Genomic DNA, 19368 nt, shown 5'->3' with positions numbered 1-19368 from the left:
AACTGTCAATTGCTCTTTGAATAGTTTCCTTTGCTTGATGTCTTCAGTGTGTTTTTTTGTGCTTTCTCAGAGATAGCACCAGTATTCTTGGCTGAAACTACATGATGAATATGGCCAAGAATCTTCATCAACATCATATCTGCCAGTTTTGTATATATGCACTGCTCATTTTTCTGACCTTCAGCAGTTGTATAGGCCGGTAAATAGAAAGCTTTACCTTCTGACTCAACTCACTCTTCACCAGAACAGACCAGTACAATGTCCACATAATTGCTGACTCTGCACCCTTCTGCCTGTCAATCTCCCGCTCTATTCATCCATCACTCGTAAACAGGAACCTGAGATACTTAAACTGATCCCCAATTTGGAGAGGGCAATCCACTCTTTTCCATTTGAGAACTATGATATATGACTTAGAAGTGCTGCTGCATCCCAGTTGCTTCACACTTGGCCGCAAACTGCCCCAATGCACACAGGCAGTCACAGCTAGATGAAGCTAACAGGACCACATCATCTGTAAAAAGCAAAGATTTGATGTTGAGGTCATCAATCTGGACACCCTCCACCCCTTGACTGCACCTAGAAATTCAGTCCAAAAAAGTTAGGAACAGAATCAGTGACAAAGGGCAGGCCTGAACGAAATGAGGCTGACTTACTGCCAGCAATGCAAAGCAAACTTTTGCTCTGGTCATACAGCGACCTAATGATCTGTAACAACAGACCCCAGAGTCCTAAAACACTCCACACAGGACCCCCCAAGAGACACAATCATTTGCCTTTTGCAATTCCATAAAACACATGTAGACTGTTTGATCAAACTCCCATGAACCCTCCAGTATCCTTTTTAGGGTGAAGTGCTGGTCCAGTGTCCCACGATCAGAATGGAATTCACATTGCTCTTCCTGGATCCAAGGTTTGACCAACAGACAGACCCTCCTCTCCAGTACATGTGCATAAACCTTCCCAGGGAGACTGAGGAGTGTGATCCCCCTAAAGTTTGAACGCACCCTCTGGTCCCCTTTCTTATAGATTGACCTTAGCACTAGTAATGGGCAAGTCCTCTTTTAGGTCCTCTGAATAGAGGCTGACTGAAATTCATTTTCCATAGCCTTAGTGAACTCTTTCCACATCAGAGTTTTTGTTTCCACATCTGGTAAAGCTGTACTCTACTTGACCTATCCGTACCTGTCTGCTGCTTCTGGAATCCCACAAGTGAAGCAGGCTCAGAAGGCTTCCTCCTTCAGCCTGACAGCTCCTTTTACTGATGGTATCCACCATTGGGTTTTGGTGTTTCTGCCATGCGGGGCTTTACGCTCCAAGTAATGCTAAGTTCACACTACATGACTTTTAAAGTCGTCAGATCACTCTACTGTTCACATTACACAACTTGTCATGTAATTGGGAATCTTGAAGCCATTGTGGTTCATACACTACATGGGTAATCAGCGGCAGGGAGTCACCCACTACAAGATAATTCACCAGGGCAAATTCCTGATGAGGTTGTCTGCTCTCCAAACTACGTTTTGTCACGAAAACACATGCGAGAAGTGGCACGCGGCTATTGAAGATAACTGGCGACTTCTGTCCACCTCTTTTCTTTCTTGACTAGGTTGTAGTACAAATAGTTGGAAACATGGAAAAAGACATTGGTACTCCTGCCAAAGTTCAATGAAGCTTTCTTTCATTTCTTGGGTCCAAACAGACAGCTGAACTTTTGCTGCCGCCATCATTTTTGATATTGTATAGCGATCTGATGACTTTGACAGTTGTGTTGTGTGAACATAGCATGTGTTTCCTCTCACCCTCTGTGTCTTGTGCTCTCATTGGTTGTAGCTTGTCGCTGCACTAATTGCCAGTCACAGCACTTTTCACACTACAGAATTTGGAGTCACCGATTAATCTAGATATTCAACATGCTAGATATCCGACGGACATCTGGGCCGCGTCTTTGAACAGTTCACACATAGCAATCGAATGTCAATTTGCCAGCGCCAATCGAACATCGATTTCCCTCTAATCTGAAGGTTTTGCTGGCGATCTCCAAAAACTGTTGGCAAGTGGAAAATGTGAGCTAAAACCATATAGTGTGAAGTTAGCATAACACATATGTTAAAAATTTGTAGTGCACAAAAAAATTTGTAAGGTACAAAAAATTGTATAAGTCACTCAGTGAATTTCAGTAAAACATTATTTCATGAAGTCCAAGAAAGGCGCTGACACTTTCTTCATTAACAAAGTTTTGTTAAATTCACAAGTCGGTTAATAATTCAGTTGTATTCATTTATTCAAAACAGAACATTAATCAGCCAGTTATTTTGAAGACAAAAATAAACAAAGGGAGCCTAGTCTGATAAACACCTGTTCACAAACACTATATATAGATATGCACGGGTATACACACACACACACACACACTCTTTCACCCTACACTTGGCAACAGAGCACCAATGGCATTGCTAGCAAAATCATCATCTCCTTCTGTGGCAATGTCATCTCCCAGTTCCATTATAAAAACATCAACATCCCACTTGCAATAACGAGTAATGGATTGTTTTCCAGTTACCTACTGCCATTAGGTCATTCAGGGAAACATTATGCAATATATCTGTCACTGCAGCAGTCATTTTGCCGAGCGTGAACGCTAGTCACTTCGTTCCAAATGATCAGTTTTGGGTCATGTAGCAGTGTGGCGCATGTTGGGAATACTATTTTTAACGTACTTAACTGTTACTAGTCAATTCAATGTCACTTTGAAAATGACCTTCAGATAATAGTATAATGTCATTGTTCAGTCCAATTCGCACACGTGCAAGGGAATATTTTTTTTGCCAGTGCTCTTTGCGTAGACACAGATGGAAGTCAGAGCATGTCCCCCAGCCTTAAGTTAAAAGGTGGTGACCCTCTTATTCACTGTGGTGAATTCCAACATACTGCCACTGAACCAGGAGGCTATAGGCAGCCCCACACCTACCCAGTACCTCTCAGCAAGGGCTCCTCCGAAGGGGAAAAGAACCCTGCCCCTCTCCAGGAGCCTGTGCTCTATGTTCAAGGGATCCTGACTGTTTTCTAGTCGGTATCTCTTTGCCCCAGGCACCAGCTCAGGCTCCTTTCCCACCAGACAACTCATGTTCTATATTCCCAAAGCCAGTTTCAGTAGCTGGGGATCCACCTCCAAGGCCCCTGCGATCGAATGCCAGCTGATCCATAATACACTGGATGCGCATTCCTATGTCATAACAGTATACTTCAAATTGACTAGGTACATTGTTAAATTCCACCCTGTTTATTTATTTGTTTGTTTGATTATTTTGGTGCAGATGTCTTAGATTAACCAAGTAGAAGATGGTCTATGAAAATCTGGGTATATGGATTCATGAGTGCATAGGATGAATGTTCATATATAATGTTACCTGTTGTATGTTTTTATTTATTGCAATGCTGGTATGTTGTCAAAGCAAATTTCAGGACAACAAAAGTCAATCCAATCCCAATTTCATTCTTCCTGGCTTGGCTATGGGTGAAGGCCCAGCTGCCAGGCACTTGCTGATGAGCCGCCCCAGAACAGGTGGGACCCCAGTTTACCTATTCCAAGTGACGTTACATGATTCTTGCTGCTTTCCATTCATTGGGGGTCATTTCAGTTGCATTTTGTCTACCCACTCACCTAGGACCAATTTGTCTCGAAAGACCCTACCTGGGGCAACTGCCTCCAGACACATGACTCCTAGAATCATGGAGGCAGACAAACCATCCACCATGGTGATTCATAAAGGAGCTCTTATACATTTACGTGGAAAATATACATTATTAATACTGCAGTGTTGTCACTGGAAATAAGTCATGGCAATACTGATCTCCCAGCTAGACTCCACAGCCACCAACGCCAGTAGGCCCAGAGTCCTTAGTGAGGCTTCAAGGACTGCTACAATACGTCACTCTCCTCTCTAGTGATACTCAGTGTACCCATAGGCCTCATTGTGATGCCAGCATTGATCGCTGTTTAGGCTATGGTGTGAATTTCCATGGCAATAATTGGCTAGTATAGCATTAATCTTTTGCATAACCACATGCATATTTACTTTAGCCCTAGTCAAACTTCTAAATTCCACCCATCAAGAAAAAACTATGGGATTTTTTAAAAAAACAGAAGCTGCAGAATGGTACTATGTATCTAGATTGTCATAATATCTGGTGCAGTGCTTATTAACTATGATTAACTACTTCAATGGCCTTCTGGCCCAGATGTTTTTGGTGCACATACCAGGTTGATCCTGTTAATGTTTAAGTAAATTCTGCAGTTTTAAGAATGACTTTGCAAAATTAAAATGAGCTATAAACAAAATTCCTGCAAAGCAACTAATTTCAATCAACCATTCCAGATGTCACTGAAATTGAATGGGTTTTTTAAAAAGAGGAATACCTAATGTAATCTCCTTAATTAACCCTCACCCTGCACTTACCTTAAGCATAAGTAACCAAACAAGACTTTTGGCATTCTTAATTTTTCGACTGCATTCACAGATTTTTAGAAAATTGAGTTTCTTCATGAAACTCATGTCTGAACTTAACTGAACTGAAAACATGTCCCCACATTTTTATCACATTGTGGGGACACTTGGTCGCCACAATGTAATATAAATACGTCCCCCCCACACACACGCAGAGACAATTTGGACCTGTCAAAATCACCTTAGCATGTTTTTGGATTGCAGAGGAAACACCACATAGATATTGGGAAAACATGCAAACTTCATACATGTAGAGCTAAATCAGAGACTGAATTTCACTGTGCCATACCCTCATCTGAAGCAATGTTATATACAGTGATATTAACATTTCACACTTCATTTTACTGCCATTATATTATAAGAGATTACTCGAAAAAAAATAAGTTTTAAAAATATTTGTGATTCGTGTAGCAAACAACACTGCATAATTTAAATACACGTCAGTTTCGTGCACCCTGTGTTGTTATCCGCCAGTTACCCAGGTTACGGGCACCAATACATTGGATAGGTGGTGGCAGAAGATTTCTCCCCGCCGCTGACCAGAACCGCGACCTGATCCACTAAAGTGACGCAATATTCAGCCAATCGACATACGGACACGTGAAATCTGTCCAATTCGCAAATCCAGTGGGCTGAGCAAAAGTACGGTGGCCGCATTGCTTCGCTGAGCTATGTGGCTGTCTGTTTGGACGTTAACCAGGCGCCGGGGAGGCATGCAATTGAAAGGGAAGGGGAGGGTAAAGTTGTCTTTCCGAGTCGAAGTTGCGGCGCTAGTTAATGTTAAGGATAGCCCACTGCCTACTTACTGAGCGTCCCGGCTGTGGAGATGCTCAGCTAAATTGTTAGCTCTTCGGCCCGCTTTTCTTGCATTAGGTCCATACCATTATAGGGTGGAAGATGCCAGTTTTCTTTATGTCTGACCTGCCCACTCTCGACCTAGTTCCACTGCTAAGTGCTGCTATCTGAAGTGAAACCGAAATGTCAAGGGGCAGTCTTTGTGATCGGTAACAGGACGGCCTATTTTTTCTCAGCAGTACTGGTCATCGTGAACACTCTTTTGGTAGTTACTAAATCAAGAGGATTTAATTTTTACGCTGTCGTCCGCTGTCCTGTGAATCCAACCTAAGGTTCGTATGTCAGGTACTTCCGTTACATTGTAACTCAATGCCTGCTAGTTTGGCTAGCCTGTTAGCTAAGCGTAATTGTGTAACTGTAGTTAAATCACTATGTGAAGCTGAAATATAAAGAAAACGTTCGGTATTTAAAGTTTGACAAGTTATTAATGTAAGCCCGTCGAATCAGATATGTATATACACCAAGTACTTCTGAAAATTATATTTTGACATCGTGTTCAATGAATTGGATTTGTAGTACAAAGATCAGTCTCAGAAACATAAAGTTGTTTGTGCAGCTACTTGACTTGTTTGGTCTTGGTATTTTAATCAAAGAGTGTTTGAATTTGAATTAAACGAAAATGAAAGTTTAAATAAATGACTTCGATGAATGCTTATTGATTTATTTCTGATTAATATTATTGTTTTTGTTTTGACATATGAAAAGACCATGGCAGACGACAGCACCCAGTTCTGTGAAAACTGGTAAGGATAAGAATGGGTGGGGAGCGAAGGCACTGGGGCGCAGACCGGAAATCTAATAATGAGATAAACAGGGCTATTTCACTAAGGAAAGGAACGAGTCGACGCTTAGTAGAAGCTCCAGACTGATTTCCTCGCGTAAAAGAACTTACTGTTTTGACTGTCGACACAGCCAACGCGACATCCCGGACGCCAGTTTCCGAACGCACGACATCCACTGTCGCCGGAACATCACGCTATGCGAGCTCTGCGCTGAACCGGTGCCGCGCGCGTCCCTGCAAAGTCACAAGGATCAGGAGCACGCGCAGGTCAGAGGGCGGGGCTTGACGGCTCACCTGTAAACAAAATCACTCGGCAGTATTTTGTCTTGTATGGAGGGTGTGCCCAGTATATCTGGAGGGGATTCATTTACACTTAGACCGGTTAATCCAGAGGAAAGGGTCAGAATCAAAGGTGACAAATACAACAGCTAGGTATGTAATGGCTGACACACAATGTAGTCTGCAATGTGGTTTGTGGAGACTGTATCTAAAATTATATTAAAGGAAGTGCTAAAAATGTCAGGTGTACAAGGCAGATTTGGGGCAGTGTATACCGAAATTCTAAATGTTTTCTGGGTTCTTTCCACCCATGGTTGCAGCTGTATGCTTCAGGAACTGACCAGTACAAGATAATACTGTAGAAATGACTGCTTTCTTTCAGGTGCTATGTAAATGTGGCTTGAAGATTGAGAATAAATTAATGGACGTCCATAAGGTAACTGAATACACAAATTGTGTGCTTATACTTTAAATTGTTTCAAGCAGATGCAGATATGTTTGTATAATGTGTCTGTATGAACTTGGAAATTGCGGAAATGGAAAATTCTGTCTTCTTGTGCCCTGCGTTTTGTGTACTCCCCTGCCTCTGGCTTTGCAGCAGTCGGAATGCGCTCAGCGTCTGGTTGCCTGTCCGTACTGCCAGCTAGAGCTGGCCTTCAGCCAGTCTGGGAAGCATGAGGAGTACTGTGGAACGCGCACAGAGCCCTGCCCCACCTGCAGGTGCAACGTCATGTTGAGGGAGCAGGCTGTTCACGCGGTGCTGTGTAGCAGCACCCTGCCCCCGGAGAGTAACAATGCCCTGCCTGCCAGAAGCCCCGTGGACCCGGGTGCTTGGTTTGAGACCCACGCAGTCAGGAACCTGCTCAGGCCCCAGCAGACAGGCCAGAGCCATGGATCCCTAGGCCCCAGACCCTCAACCCGCCTGCCGTACAGCACAGTACACAACATCACCCGGGCATTGGGACAGCTGGGCCAGACGAATATTGCACCCAAGAATACAGATTTTGACCGCAGTAAGTTTTACAACAGTGAGAAAGGCAGGCAGATAGATGCCTGCTTGTCACCACTTTCATAAAAAAAGCAACACCCCCCCCCTCCTTTCTCAGGGTATGTCTACACTGCTCTTTCAGCTGCTGTGCTTCAAACGAAAATGATCCTCATCCACCCAGGTGTTCTCACATTATTTATGACAGTATGTCCGTCCACACTGAAATGAGCAAAAAGGTACATGACGTAGCTATTAGGCTACATTGGGTGCGTTCGCATTGACGAAAAACAACAGAGATGTGCCGCAGTCATATTGTGTAGTGACCTGTTTAGCTGCACGCAGGTCAGCAGCAGAGACAACGACTGAAAACAGGGAAAGGGGATAATGAGGAATACATTCAGAGACTGGGACACTTAACTAGGGAAATAGGGTGATTGATCCACTGGTGCCTCATTGACATATTTAATTGTCACATTATCATTACTGGAATCAATATCTGCAACACCAGCCTTGGTATTGGATCAAATCAGAGTGAAAAGAAAATCAGTGATATCGCCCATCCCTACTGTTTACATCCATGTAGAGTGACCCGGAAAAGGCCACATGATGAGTAAGGACCAATAAGGGCCCTTTTAGAGTCAGTGTTTTCAAAAGTGTCTCACTCATCCACACCATAAAGCTAAAATAGAGCTTTCAGAAGTATATGACTCTGAAGAGCATGTTCAAAAGTCTCTGTTTTTGGGGCCTGAACTTTGGAGTAGCGTGGATGAATGGCAAAAATGGACACCAATGTCTGTCTTTTTAAGCGAAAATGCAGCAGTGTGGACGTAGCCCTAGAGACAACCTGTGGCCATATTCTTCATTGGATGGTTTGGCTGATGATTGTCATGATTGTTAGGCCGTTTATTATCATAATGTTGGTTTACTCCCTTGAGATAATTATTAATGCTGGTTTTCAGTGAGGGAGCGAGAGGCAGAACTGTGGGACAACAATAACAGCAGGGTGCCATGGCCAGGAAACCGGTCTTCCCCAGATGACACTTTCCATCTAGACTACCTGCTGGCTCTCAGCCTGCAGAACGATGGGGACGTGGGAGACCGCCAGGCTGAACCTTTGCGTGACCCCATGCCAAACCCTCTGGAGAGTCTGGGAAGGCTGCACTCTAGGGATAGCAGACTGGGGAGGACCTCCCACATAGATCCATTGTCCTCCCCCTTCTCCCAGTTATACCAGTTATCCAACCTGAACAACAACTACAGCAGCTCCACCGCAGGCAGTGATGTCGCCCCAGCCAGCGTGCAGACAGGTTATCTCTGCTTATAATCTGACACCGATAGATTTGCAAATAAACTTTATTCATCCCTGAGGTGAAATTCAGCAGTTTGCCTCAGAAGTGCAGAAAAAAATATAGCTCATCAACTGATTTTTTAAAAATCTATGAACACTGTACGTTCTTTCCTGTCTAATCTCTCCCCCACAGACACCATGTTGCCCTGTGAGTTCTGTGAGGAGCTCTTCCCAGAGGATTTTCTCATTCTTCACCAGGTTAGAATCAAATCTCCATCTCTTTCTGCACTTAAGCATATGCGAAACTTCAAGCTAGATCACTAATGTGGTTGTTATTTGTAGATTGAGGTCTCTCTCAGCTAATTATTATTGTCCTAGAGTATAACCCAAAGAAATGCAGAGCCATATGACACATGGCATTCCAGGAATTGACTTTCTGGTTTCCCTCCAAAGTCCAAAAACATGCTAAGGTTTGCCGAATTGCCTGAATGTGTATGTGAATGGTGTGTGCGCCTTGCCATGGGTTAGTGCCTCATCCTGGGTTGTTCCCTGCGTTGCGTAGGATATGCTCAGGACCCCTGCAGCCCTATATAGGACAAGCGGATATAGAAAATGGATGAATGGATCATAATAGATGCCATATGATATTTCCCAGCATGCAGTTTAACTTTATTTTACAGAGATCTGTTGTCATGTTCTAGTGTTGTTAATTTCTATGGCCCTCTGCCTGGCAGGGTGTGTGTTGCATTCCTATATCTGTCAAATTTACAATTTTTTTTCTGCCTTCCTCACAGACGGGCTGCAGCCCTACCGTAGCTTTTGCATCTTTTAGTAAAGGGACCCCCTCTCCATGTGCTGTGGACAGGACTACAGAGAGTTTTGGAAGTGGTGCCTACAGCCCACCCAGGACCCCCAGCCCCACTGCTTTCCCTGATGCTGTCTCGTCGCAGCCCTGCAATCCGCCCCCTGATTCTGCAGGTTGTTCTGTGCTTATCCCCTGTGAGTTTTGTGGAATTGCCCTGGAAGAAAACATTGTCTTTCACCATCAGGTAACAACTGGTACTAAATTACATTTAAATTACTTTTTTGAGAGCATCTATGGAGCCTGCTGTTCAGTGATTCAGTGTAGCCTATTTACATTCTGGTTAAAGGTTATTGTCACTGGCAGACATTTGAAACCCCCTTTCATCAATTTAATGTTGCTTTGTTTTTTTGTTTCTTTTTTTAAAAGGATATGTGTGACCTTCGTCCCCATGCTGCATATTTTGAGGATGAGCTGTCAAAGGAGAAACCACTGTTTTCTGCCAGGACGGACAGAGAGAGGGAATCTCCAGGACCACAAAGACGACTCAGGCACCAAGGTAGGATGTGTGCATCTGTTGCTTTTACAGAAAAGAAAATGAAACAATTTTGGCTTTTATTTAGCATAGATCCCGACTGTGCTCCTCTGTAACCAACAGCAGACCCAGAGCAGGACCCAGAGTGGCTTGGAGAGCAGTCGGAGCTCAGGAACCTGCCTGGGAACTTGAGGGCAAGCTCTGGGTCTGGGGACCGGAAAGGAGGCACCAACAATCAGCAGGCATCACATGCACAGGGTGCTATGTGGACACAAGGGAGGGAGGCTGGTGGAGGACGGCCTGCCGGCGGAGCCAGCTCCACTGAAAGAGCAGGGTTAGATCTGAGTCTGCACATGATCACTGTCATCTCTGCTCATGTGAAAGAGTTCATGTACTGTGTGGGGTTTTTTGGGCAGAAATGCTGGGGAACATAAAATGGCATGAGTGATAATACAAAAGCCAGTGTTTTCAACCCATTTTCATCTTAATACTCCAGACGCCTTTGCTAAAAGACGAAGGGTCTTCACCTCTCATGGGTGGAACTCTAGGCCTTGACAGACAACCATTGTCCCCAGTTAAATGGTCCTGATCCCTCTCCTTCTGAGCATTTCCAATTGGCTAATACAGACCAATGAGCTTAATGATGCCTGATTTATAAACATCACGCAGATACATAAAAAATGAACCTGGGTGTGTGTCACCTTCACCTCCCATTCCCCTTTCAGCAGGGGAAGGCCAGAAGGTCGCAGGAACCCGAGGAACCATGGCACATCCACGGTTGGTTTTTTAAAATTATTATTAACTTGCTGCCTAAATGCAGACTTTTAAAAATCACAGTTTCACTTAGAATTGAAATTCATGCTTTGCTTAGACTCAAGCCCCCAAAGTGCAAAATCTGGAAGAGGAGGAGGAGTGACACCCTGCAGATGAACCACACGCTCTCATCTGTCCAGCCTGGCTGCCTACCTATCACTCTTTCCTTGAACTCCTTGTCTTCTTGGGTTGTATTACTTGTTTTATTTTCACGTGTGTATATATATATAGGATTTCTATGTGCTAAATGTATTCCCTTTTAAAATGACTTTTCATTATTACAAACTTAACAATATAAAAATTATCCTAAAGTTGCGTGCTGGGAGTAAGCTTTACTTTGAAATGCTATCAAATATCATGCATATCAGATTATATATGCTGAATATAAGTTATTTGTACTCTGAGTTATACTGCTGCTGATTAAACTTTTTAATATATAAACATTTTTACCTACAGTGTTCGTTTTAAATTTCTAGACTCTGTGTTTAAATGCCCTTGCAGTCTGAAGTACAATTCAAACTTTAAAACTTAGGCTGCTTAACTGCATTTAAACACCATAAGTGCATTGTGTACTGTATGAAATTGAAATGTTCTGCTGCATAAATGGGTTTAAATATAGTAGTACTGGTTTGTAAGTTGCTTTGGATAGAAACGTATTTAAATCCAGTTTGATGCAGGGTAATGTTTAATGCCGAAGCAACAAATTACCCCTAAAGGTATTCCGGTAATATTTACACCAGAGTAATTTGCACTTCTGATTTTGTCCGCACGTTGGCGCTCTTTGTTTTCAATTCGCGTGGTAATGAGAGGACTCTTGAAGGTTTGGGCTGAAAAACTGCAAATCTGTGCTATAAAGGCATATATTTTTGTATTTATTACAGAATTAATCTTTCGAATAACCGTGGCATAACTAATAGTCCAAATACAGTACATACGGTTTCTCCCGGTTTCTAAGAGTGACTTGCACTGAAGTGAAGTGTGACATTTGCGTCATATTTTCTTTTGTAATTCACTACATAGGGGAAAACTTAATAAATATATTTTTTAAATGATATATTCCGTTTCAAAGAGTTAATATCACCTGTTTATGACAAGTCTGATGCTTTCTTACGGTTCATTCCAAGCCGTTCACCACGACCAATGGGCGCTCGGCGTTCTCCGCGGGGGTGGGCCAGCATTCAAACGGTCATACTCTGGTTGGCTATTTACTTAGTTTGGGCGGGTGTTTCGGCTGGGCTGCTGGATTGGGATGGGATTTGGAGATCCAGCATTGTTTCGAGCGTTTAGCGGGCACGAGATATTGAGAAGTGAGAAAAAACGGACATTCGCTGACAGGGCATTCAGACAGTTTTCTCGGTTGAATGACTTACCGTTGTCTGGATGAAATATGAACAGAAGGCGCACAGTACCGCAGTTGCACGCTTAACGCGAGCAGGTGGGAGTCAGAACTCGGGCAGGTGGGAATAGGACCGACACGAGTTATTCTGAAATTCGAATAGAGTCGCGCTGAATTTGTAGCATCTTATTGGGTATTTTTTCTGCGGATTCCGAAAGGCTCAGTTGTAAAAACACAATAAACGGTACAAACGTTAAGCTGCGGTTCTCCCCCCAGGCGCCAACCGGTAACTAGAAGTCGGTAGGGATACGTGCCGAGTGCGTTAACCGTCACCTGGCGGAACTAGCAGCTGGGTCTCCACCGCGGTGTGACCGTTGGCACCGTTTTACTCCAGGATCAGAAACTGAACACGCAGTTTGTCTTCGTTATTTTTATCAATTTTTTTTAACAGTAGCTAGAAATCCCAGTTATACACTTTTGGGTGATTTGTCAGTAACCTAGCACTGTCATAATGTCTTCAGAAAGATATTCGACTCTGGATGAAACGTCTCTGCGAACTCTGGTAAGTTCATTGTCAGGTCGGCACTAATCTGTATAAATGATCAATTAATGTGAAACAACTTAATGAACTAAAAGAATTCAAATGAGTACTTCTGTTATCGCTTCGGTGAAGAGCCAGCAACAATTATGATAATTTACTGTTCTTTACAGTACTGTACTTTATGTCAGTGAGACTTTTAATGGGAATTAATATATATATGTTCTCATACAGCCAGAATAGCCGAGATTTTTTTGCTCAAATGTGATTAGATTGCTCTATTCCGTGATTTAAGGGGAATCAATGCAGTAGCCATTTAACAATAATAACCGACAAGAAACTGACACATTGCAGGAGAGCGATTTTTGTTTTTAATCTCTTTTCCCTATCACAAACTCAGCTGTAGGTTCTCCATATATTCCCCCTACGATTATATATAGGATGGGAGGTACATTGCTGTCTGGTGCAGTGAATTGTTTTTGGGGAGAATTTAACGGATCATAGGGGACAGATACACCAACTTGAAGGGAAGCTTAGATTCTGTCCAAACTGGTGCGACTGCAGTACGGCTCCCAGTTCTTTGGCGGAATTGCATGCTTTAGAAGTTCCTCAAGGGAGTTAAATGAGACTTTATTCTAAAGCCAATCAGTTAGTGTTTATGCTGCATCGGACTACGGGTAATTAAAAAAATGTCGATTTGTCATTTATTTGTTCTATCGTGGTTATTTATACATATGTAGCAAAAAGTTGTTACAGACGTGTATTAAATTCATCCAAATTTGGACATTGAAATGCTGTTCTATTCGAATTCTTAAAAAACAAATTCAGTACATCGTGAAGCATTACGGTAATGGTCACTCTCTCAGCGCCTAAAAACAAATTAAATGCAGGAGTTATGACCATTCAAATTGAAGACACTCCCTTTCTCAACACGTGGACATTTGTCAGCTTCATATAAAGATTGTTAGTCATTTTCAATTAGTACTGGGTGCTGAGGGTGCAGACATGTAAGTGTTCATCTTGGCTTAGACTTCAACTTCTGTGCACTTCGAATACCTGAGAACTGGAAAAGGCACATTACAATATGCAGATGATTCATGGTGCTTCACATGCATGGTTCCTGTCATCGTTACTCAACTGTTACATTTGTAAAGACTGTCAGATGAGAAGGGCGCCATACATGATGTTTTTGAAGGCTGCCAAGGAATTCTGATAAAGGCACGCTTAAACTTGTGTTTAGTCCCTCACAGAAATCATCTGGAGTCAAACACTGACAAAGGAGTGGCTGTCTATGCCTCTGTATGTGATGTCATAAGGGTTAGATACACAGTACCTGACTAGGAGATGACTTGGCAAAAAGACCAGTAGTCTTATCAACACTGAATTAATTTCATGTCATTTAAGCTCTGAGTAATGGCCACCTAATGGCACTGTAAGGACTGTGCTCCACCAATGTCACTTTATAACTGCTGAGGTGAGGTCACTGGAATGGCTACCCCAGCTCCCGTGATCCAGGTTTTTCCTTTTGTGGTAAAAAGGATCTGCAGACTTTGACAGTAATCGGTGTTCCTTTCCCAGGAGCTGTGCCCAGACGTAGTTTCAAGTCTGACAAAGAAAAAGAGCATCTAAAAATATAACTTTTTCCCACTTTGAGAAAAATGCTTTTAGGTTGAGGAATACCATCTGCTGGTGAGAAATGGACCTGACATTCAAATACTGTTTTAGTTCCATAACTGAACTACTTGACACCTTTCAACAATAGCTGGTCTTTCACATTTCAGTACAGCAGGATAAGAAGTGGTTAGGAATATAAGGGTTGCTAGACTGATGATGAAGGAGAAATATATTGCCAATAGGAAATAGATTTAAAAAAGGTGTAAAAATGATTTTTTTTTTCTTTTAAGTTTTAATGGAGTTGTCCAGTTTTGACCTAGGTTCTTTGACTGTTACTCACTGGATAGGTATTGTGCTGTCACTTGTCTGGTGTTTGTAAAAACCCAACTGAGTCCTTTTCACATCTTCAGATCATGTATGTCTAATTTTATTATTTTATTTTTTACATTTCAGTTTGGTTTGACTTAGATCGGACTAATATCTTGAATGGAAGTCGCAGTTACAGGTGCATGTCTGTCACATAACAGATAAAAGAAATCTGTGGCAGTTCATCAAGTTTAATAAAATCCCTTCTCATTTTCATACCAGAACTAATTACAGTTTTGAAAGTTGACAGGATACAGCAATTCAGATTTATCTTAAATGGTTGTACTGGCAGAAAAGTTAAGACACATTGCCCTGGAATTAGTAAGCTCTGAGCAACTCCACTTGGAATTTTTTATGAAGATGTTGGTGACGTGTCAAAGCACCCAAATCCAAGCACAATAACATGTAGAACACATGTTTAGATGTATCCAAAAGAGATACAAAAGAAGCTGAACCTTATCTGAGAAAGGAGATATGAAAAGAAAAATCTGTTTTGATTTCTGACTTTCATTTTCACTTATGAATTCAGGCTTCATTTTTTTACACTGTATACAGGATTGATGCATTTATAACTATCTACGTGTAGCGGCAGCCTAAGAATGCAACTTGCAGAAGCCAGAGAAAGGGTTTTTAAGTTTTAGTTTTTTGTTTTGGAAGGTTGGGATAGGCTTGTGGGAGAGCTGATAGCTGGGACCTAGGGATTTAAAACTGGTGATTTATTTAGTGACCCTAATACAGATACAATGTTTATTCAACTGAACAGCTTAAAGTAGATATAATGGCATTTCTTGGACAAAGATCATGAATAATCTGTTTTATGAAGGCTAGGACATGTTTTTTACTGGCTGTACCCCTCAAATCAAATGTCACAAAAGACATTTCTGTCAGTTAGGGCTTGATGCAAAAAAGCATTTTTTAGCCTTTGTTCTGTTTTTGTCTCTTTTTTTGTCTAAAGCTCCATCCATTTTAAATCATACCAAACCATGTCGTAATAACAGAGGAGAAGTAATTACTTTGTCAGATACACTCTTGTTGTTCTGGTGATAAACCCTTTTGGAACAGTACCAGCTCTGCAGTTTGTTTCATGTGAACCATAGATAAAACATCATAGCCCTCTTTTTTTCGACAGTGCCGATTACCTAGTGGTGACTGCTTCTTTTGGTTGAGTCATGGACAGGAATAAGGCAGCTGTTTTGTTTCATGACTTCAGACAGTAATTTTGTGGCAGAAAACTTGAGCTCTTTCCCTGGCCACAACCATCCCCTTTATGCACCTGTTGTAATAGGTGTGTGCACCTGTGAATCCAGACAGAAGACAACCTCGTTGTCTCCCCCAGGTCTGTTTTAGCGATAGAGCAGTCCTGCCTATGGAATACCATAATACTCTAAATGAAATGAATATATCTATCAATAAATAAATATTTAAATAATTAAATGTATCTTTTTATTTGTACATAATTCCATAGAAGTATTACATTTCATAATGTTTGTCTTCTATGTATAGTTTTGAAATCGTATTTTGTAATAATGTTGTGCCGTTGCGTACTATTTCACATAATGAAAATGTGATTACTGAAATAATTAAAACTATATTTCACAATAAGTTCAGCATCATGTTGAGATATTTGTGAATGACAGTTTTTTGAACCAGCTTTTTATTTCATAACGCCTCTTTACAAAATAACAGTGCGGTCTGTCAGTCACTTTGAGGGGTGTGGGACTGAGTTTGTGACTTGCTATTCCTTTGCGGTCTATTATTCTGCCAAGCAGATATAGGAAGTAGTTAGAAAAGTCCCGGGAGGCTATGGAGCATGTAAGGGATGTCAGTTGTTGGTTGTGCAGATTAGCAGAGCAAACACAGGAAAGTCCTGTCATGCCAAATCTCTTATCCCTATCTACCACCGTAGCTGGTATCATGGTAATACAGTAACATTAATTTTCTACCACTAAACCATGCATACAATCATTACAAGAGAGAAAATGATTCTCCACCCATATGCACAACAAATATATTTAAACATTTGTTTGACATAGATATCTAAAATATGTTTCACATATATTTAAATATTAAACATTAGCCACTATTTTAGTGCATATGTGAGTGAAGTTTTTGGTGCTCTTCTCAGCCACCAGAGTTCAAAATTACGGGTCCACAAAAATGGACTGCTCCAACTACTACATCCCATTTGTGTGTCACACATGATAGGTACCTTGAGCCAGCAGCTCCTATGTCAGAATGGGGTGGCTAACACCATCCAATATTATGGCTTTAATGGTCCAGACGTCTTAAAACATTGAAAATGAATGTTTTACCGCAAGTTTGACGTTTTGACCCCGATGGCATTAACGTGTAAACACATTAATTTTTGATGCTTTAAGAGTACAAATTTGATGTGTTAATTTAGAGGGTTCTGACACTGATGGCGTTCTATAGTAATATTGTGTGTTACATGTTCTGAAATGTGTGTAGCTGCTTGCATATGCCCAGGCAAGGTTTTTTGTCACAGTAGCCAAACATATGAAAATTTAAGGAACATCACTGGATGAAGCTCTTGAAGACTGGCATTTTTACCATGCCTAGAGGGTAAAAAACATTCCACATTGAGATGTATTCTGTCTCGCGGTTTATACCCTATTGGCATTCTGTATGTAAGATGTTTCTGTAATGCAACCAGTTCTGATTTCAGTCCCTGGTTTTCTTCATTCAGAAATACATCAATATGAAAAGTGAACTTAATTGTGAGTTATTTAAGTAATCATGTTTGTCCATCCATCCATCCATTTTCCAAACCACTTATCCTACTGGGTTGCGGGGGGTCCGGAGCCTATCCCAGAAGCAATGGGCACAAGGCAGGGAACAACCCAGGATGGGGGGCCACACTCATTCACACACACATGCACTCCTACAGGCAATTTAGCAACTCCAATTAGCCTGTGAGGGGAAACCGGAGTACCCGGAGGAAACCCCATGACAACATGGGGAGAGCATACAAACTCCACACACGTGACCCAGGCTGAGACTCGAACCTGGGTCCCAGAGGTGTGAGGCAACAGTGCTAACCACTGCACCACCATGCCACCTGTTTGTATTATGTAAAATAATATTTTTAGTAATGTCTGCCTAAAATCACAACATTATTACAATATACGATTTAAAGATTATACTTAGAAGACAAACATTATTATGAAATATAATACGGTACTTTTTATTGAATTATTTAAAAATAAAAGGACACAATTACTGAAATGTTTGTTTATTGATATATTTATTTAGAGTATTTTGGCATTCCATACTACCTGGCTACTTAGATGATACATATGCCACAGGTTGGAGAACAGCAATCATTGTATTTCAGTGTTATTGCAGTTTTGCAGTTTCAGGGCTATGTTATGTGCCTAATACAAGCATACTGATGCATGCTGGTTATGGTGATGCTAGTATTGACTGCAGGTGGTTGTGCCTATGTATACATGGCATATGCTGAGTATACCTAGTCATTGAATCTTCTTTTTTGTTAATGTTATGAGTTGGGTGTCGTCGTAAGGAGGTCATAACAGTGGGTATGTAAAATGGATGGATGGACCAGTTCAGTGATTTGTTGTTATTCTGTAGCATAAATGATGACACTTTTTAAATATTTATCTTTAGCAGTATTGCGATATACTGTTTACTAACAAACACAATATAAAGAAATATTTTTGGGGACACATCTGTTGGTAAAGGAAGAACTGAAAACATCTTTCTTTAGGCTGAAGCTAGCAGTGGGAAATTTTGTGCAGTGGCTTGTTTCTGGATCTGCTGACCCAATAACCCCTCTACTCTCCAGTGGAGCGGTCTCATGTTAAAAATAGCTTAACCTCAATAGGTCACTAGCTCTAAGTGACATACAACCTTGTTGTTTGCTGTCTTGGCTGGAAACACCATAAACACTCAAGGCCCAAGGGATAAAAGTGAATGTAGGAAGTTGTTGTATTTTATAGTTAAAGCTTTTTCCTTCCCTGTTATCCCCATAGATTCAGAAAATGTGAAGATTGCTGGGGAAAGAATTGTACTAGTATAGTACAAATTAATTTCTTTTTTCCTGTCCTTGGCTCTGCCAGTGCAATTTGGCCTAGAAACGGCGCCTGCCTCCTCCTTGGTGGCACAATTTGGGGAAAGACCTTACTGGAGCAGGCCCCCTTGTAAGAAGCTGTCTGCTAAGGGGAACTACCAGCTTAAAGAAAAAGTTCAGCTGAATTGCAACCATCTACAACACTGAATTGTTTTTTTAAGGACATTTACTTTTAAGCATTTACTTTGATATTGCTAGGGCTGCCACTAACGACTGTTTTTAAAAGATTGATCTTTCGACTATTTTATCGATTGGCTGATTAATCTAAATGATAAATTTTCCTTCAGGAACTCAACTTTACCATTTCATTTAAATTAATTTTATTTTGACAACAACAGACTATTCCATTACAGGGCTTTAGATGATGTACGCCTGCTTTTCGGCACTATATGAAAAATATTTTCGCCTGCAATTTGATAAGCAGATTAGTAGTATGCCTAAAAATATTAATGAGATGCGTATTGAGATGCCCAAAAGTTACTAATCTGTATAAATTACGCGTATCCTTTTACTAATTAAATTCGGTAAACGCAGCACGCTATTTGCGACATAAG

At 41.4% G+C, this 19368-nt stretch overlaps 2 protein-coding genes across 9 annotated transcripts in view; both read left to right on the top strand.

The window, feature by feature from the left end:
- The first annotated feature begins 5011 nt into the window (after positions 1 to 5011).
- On the top strand, positions 5012 to 11292 carry trafd1 (TRAF-type zinc finger domain containing 1). Of its 3 annotated transcripts, none has more exons than XM_048980755.1 (12): positions 5012 to 5635; positions 6069 to 6106; positions 6276 to 6411; positions 6806 to 6859; positions 7022 to 7436; positions 8371 to 8718; positions 8893 to 8957; positions 9494 to 9748; positions 9931 to 10060; positions 10163 to 10370; positions 10762 to 10813; positions 10908 to 11292. In XM_048980755.1, exons 2-12 carry the CDS (start codon positions 6072 to 6074, stop codon positions 10950 to 10952), a joined length of 1743 nt encoding a protein of 580 aa, XP_048836712.1. In that variant the 5' UTR covers positions 5012 to 5635; positions 6069 to 6071; the 3' UTR covers positions 10953 to 11292. The 3 variants fall into 3 exon arrangements, with proteins under 3 accessions (XP_048836712.1, XP_048836720.1, XP_048836705.1); XM_048980763.1 differs by having other exon boundaries at positions 5015 to 5635; positions 10160 to 10370; positions 10765 to 10813; XM_048980748.1 differs by having other exon boundaries at positions 5026 to 5635; positions 10160 to 10370.
- A 784-nt stretch (positions 11293 to 12076) lies between these two features.
- The window catches only part of smtnb (smoothelin b), a 74047-nt gene continuing 66755 nt past the window's right edge, over positions 12077 to 19368 (top strand). For 5 of the 6 annotated variants that reach the window (XR_007383046.1, XR_007383045.1, XM_048980574.1 and 2 more), the window contains exon 1: positions 12078 to 12747. Coding sequence is in view for 4 of the 6 variants with exons in the window: in XM_048980574.1 (XP_048836531.1) it covers positions 12697 to 12747 (51 nt within the window). In the remaining 2 variants the exon portion in view is untranslated. Of the gene's footprint in view, positions 12748 to 19368 lie in introns of all 6 variants that reach the window. The other variant, XM_048980604.1, reaches the window with a different exon arrangement.

The sequence above is a fragment of the Brienomyrus brachyistius genome, chromosome 2, assembly GCF_023856365.1.
Source record: "Brienomyrus brachyistius isolate T26 chromosome 2, BBRACH_0.4, whole genome shotgun sequence".
Taxonomy (NCBI): domain Eukaryota; kingdom Metazoa; phylum Chordata; class Actinopteri; order Osteoglossiformes; family Mormyridae; genus Brienomyrus; species Brienomyrus brachyistius.
Note: the sequence above shows the minus strand (reverse complement) of the source record. Positions and strands in the feature narration are given on the sequence as shown.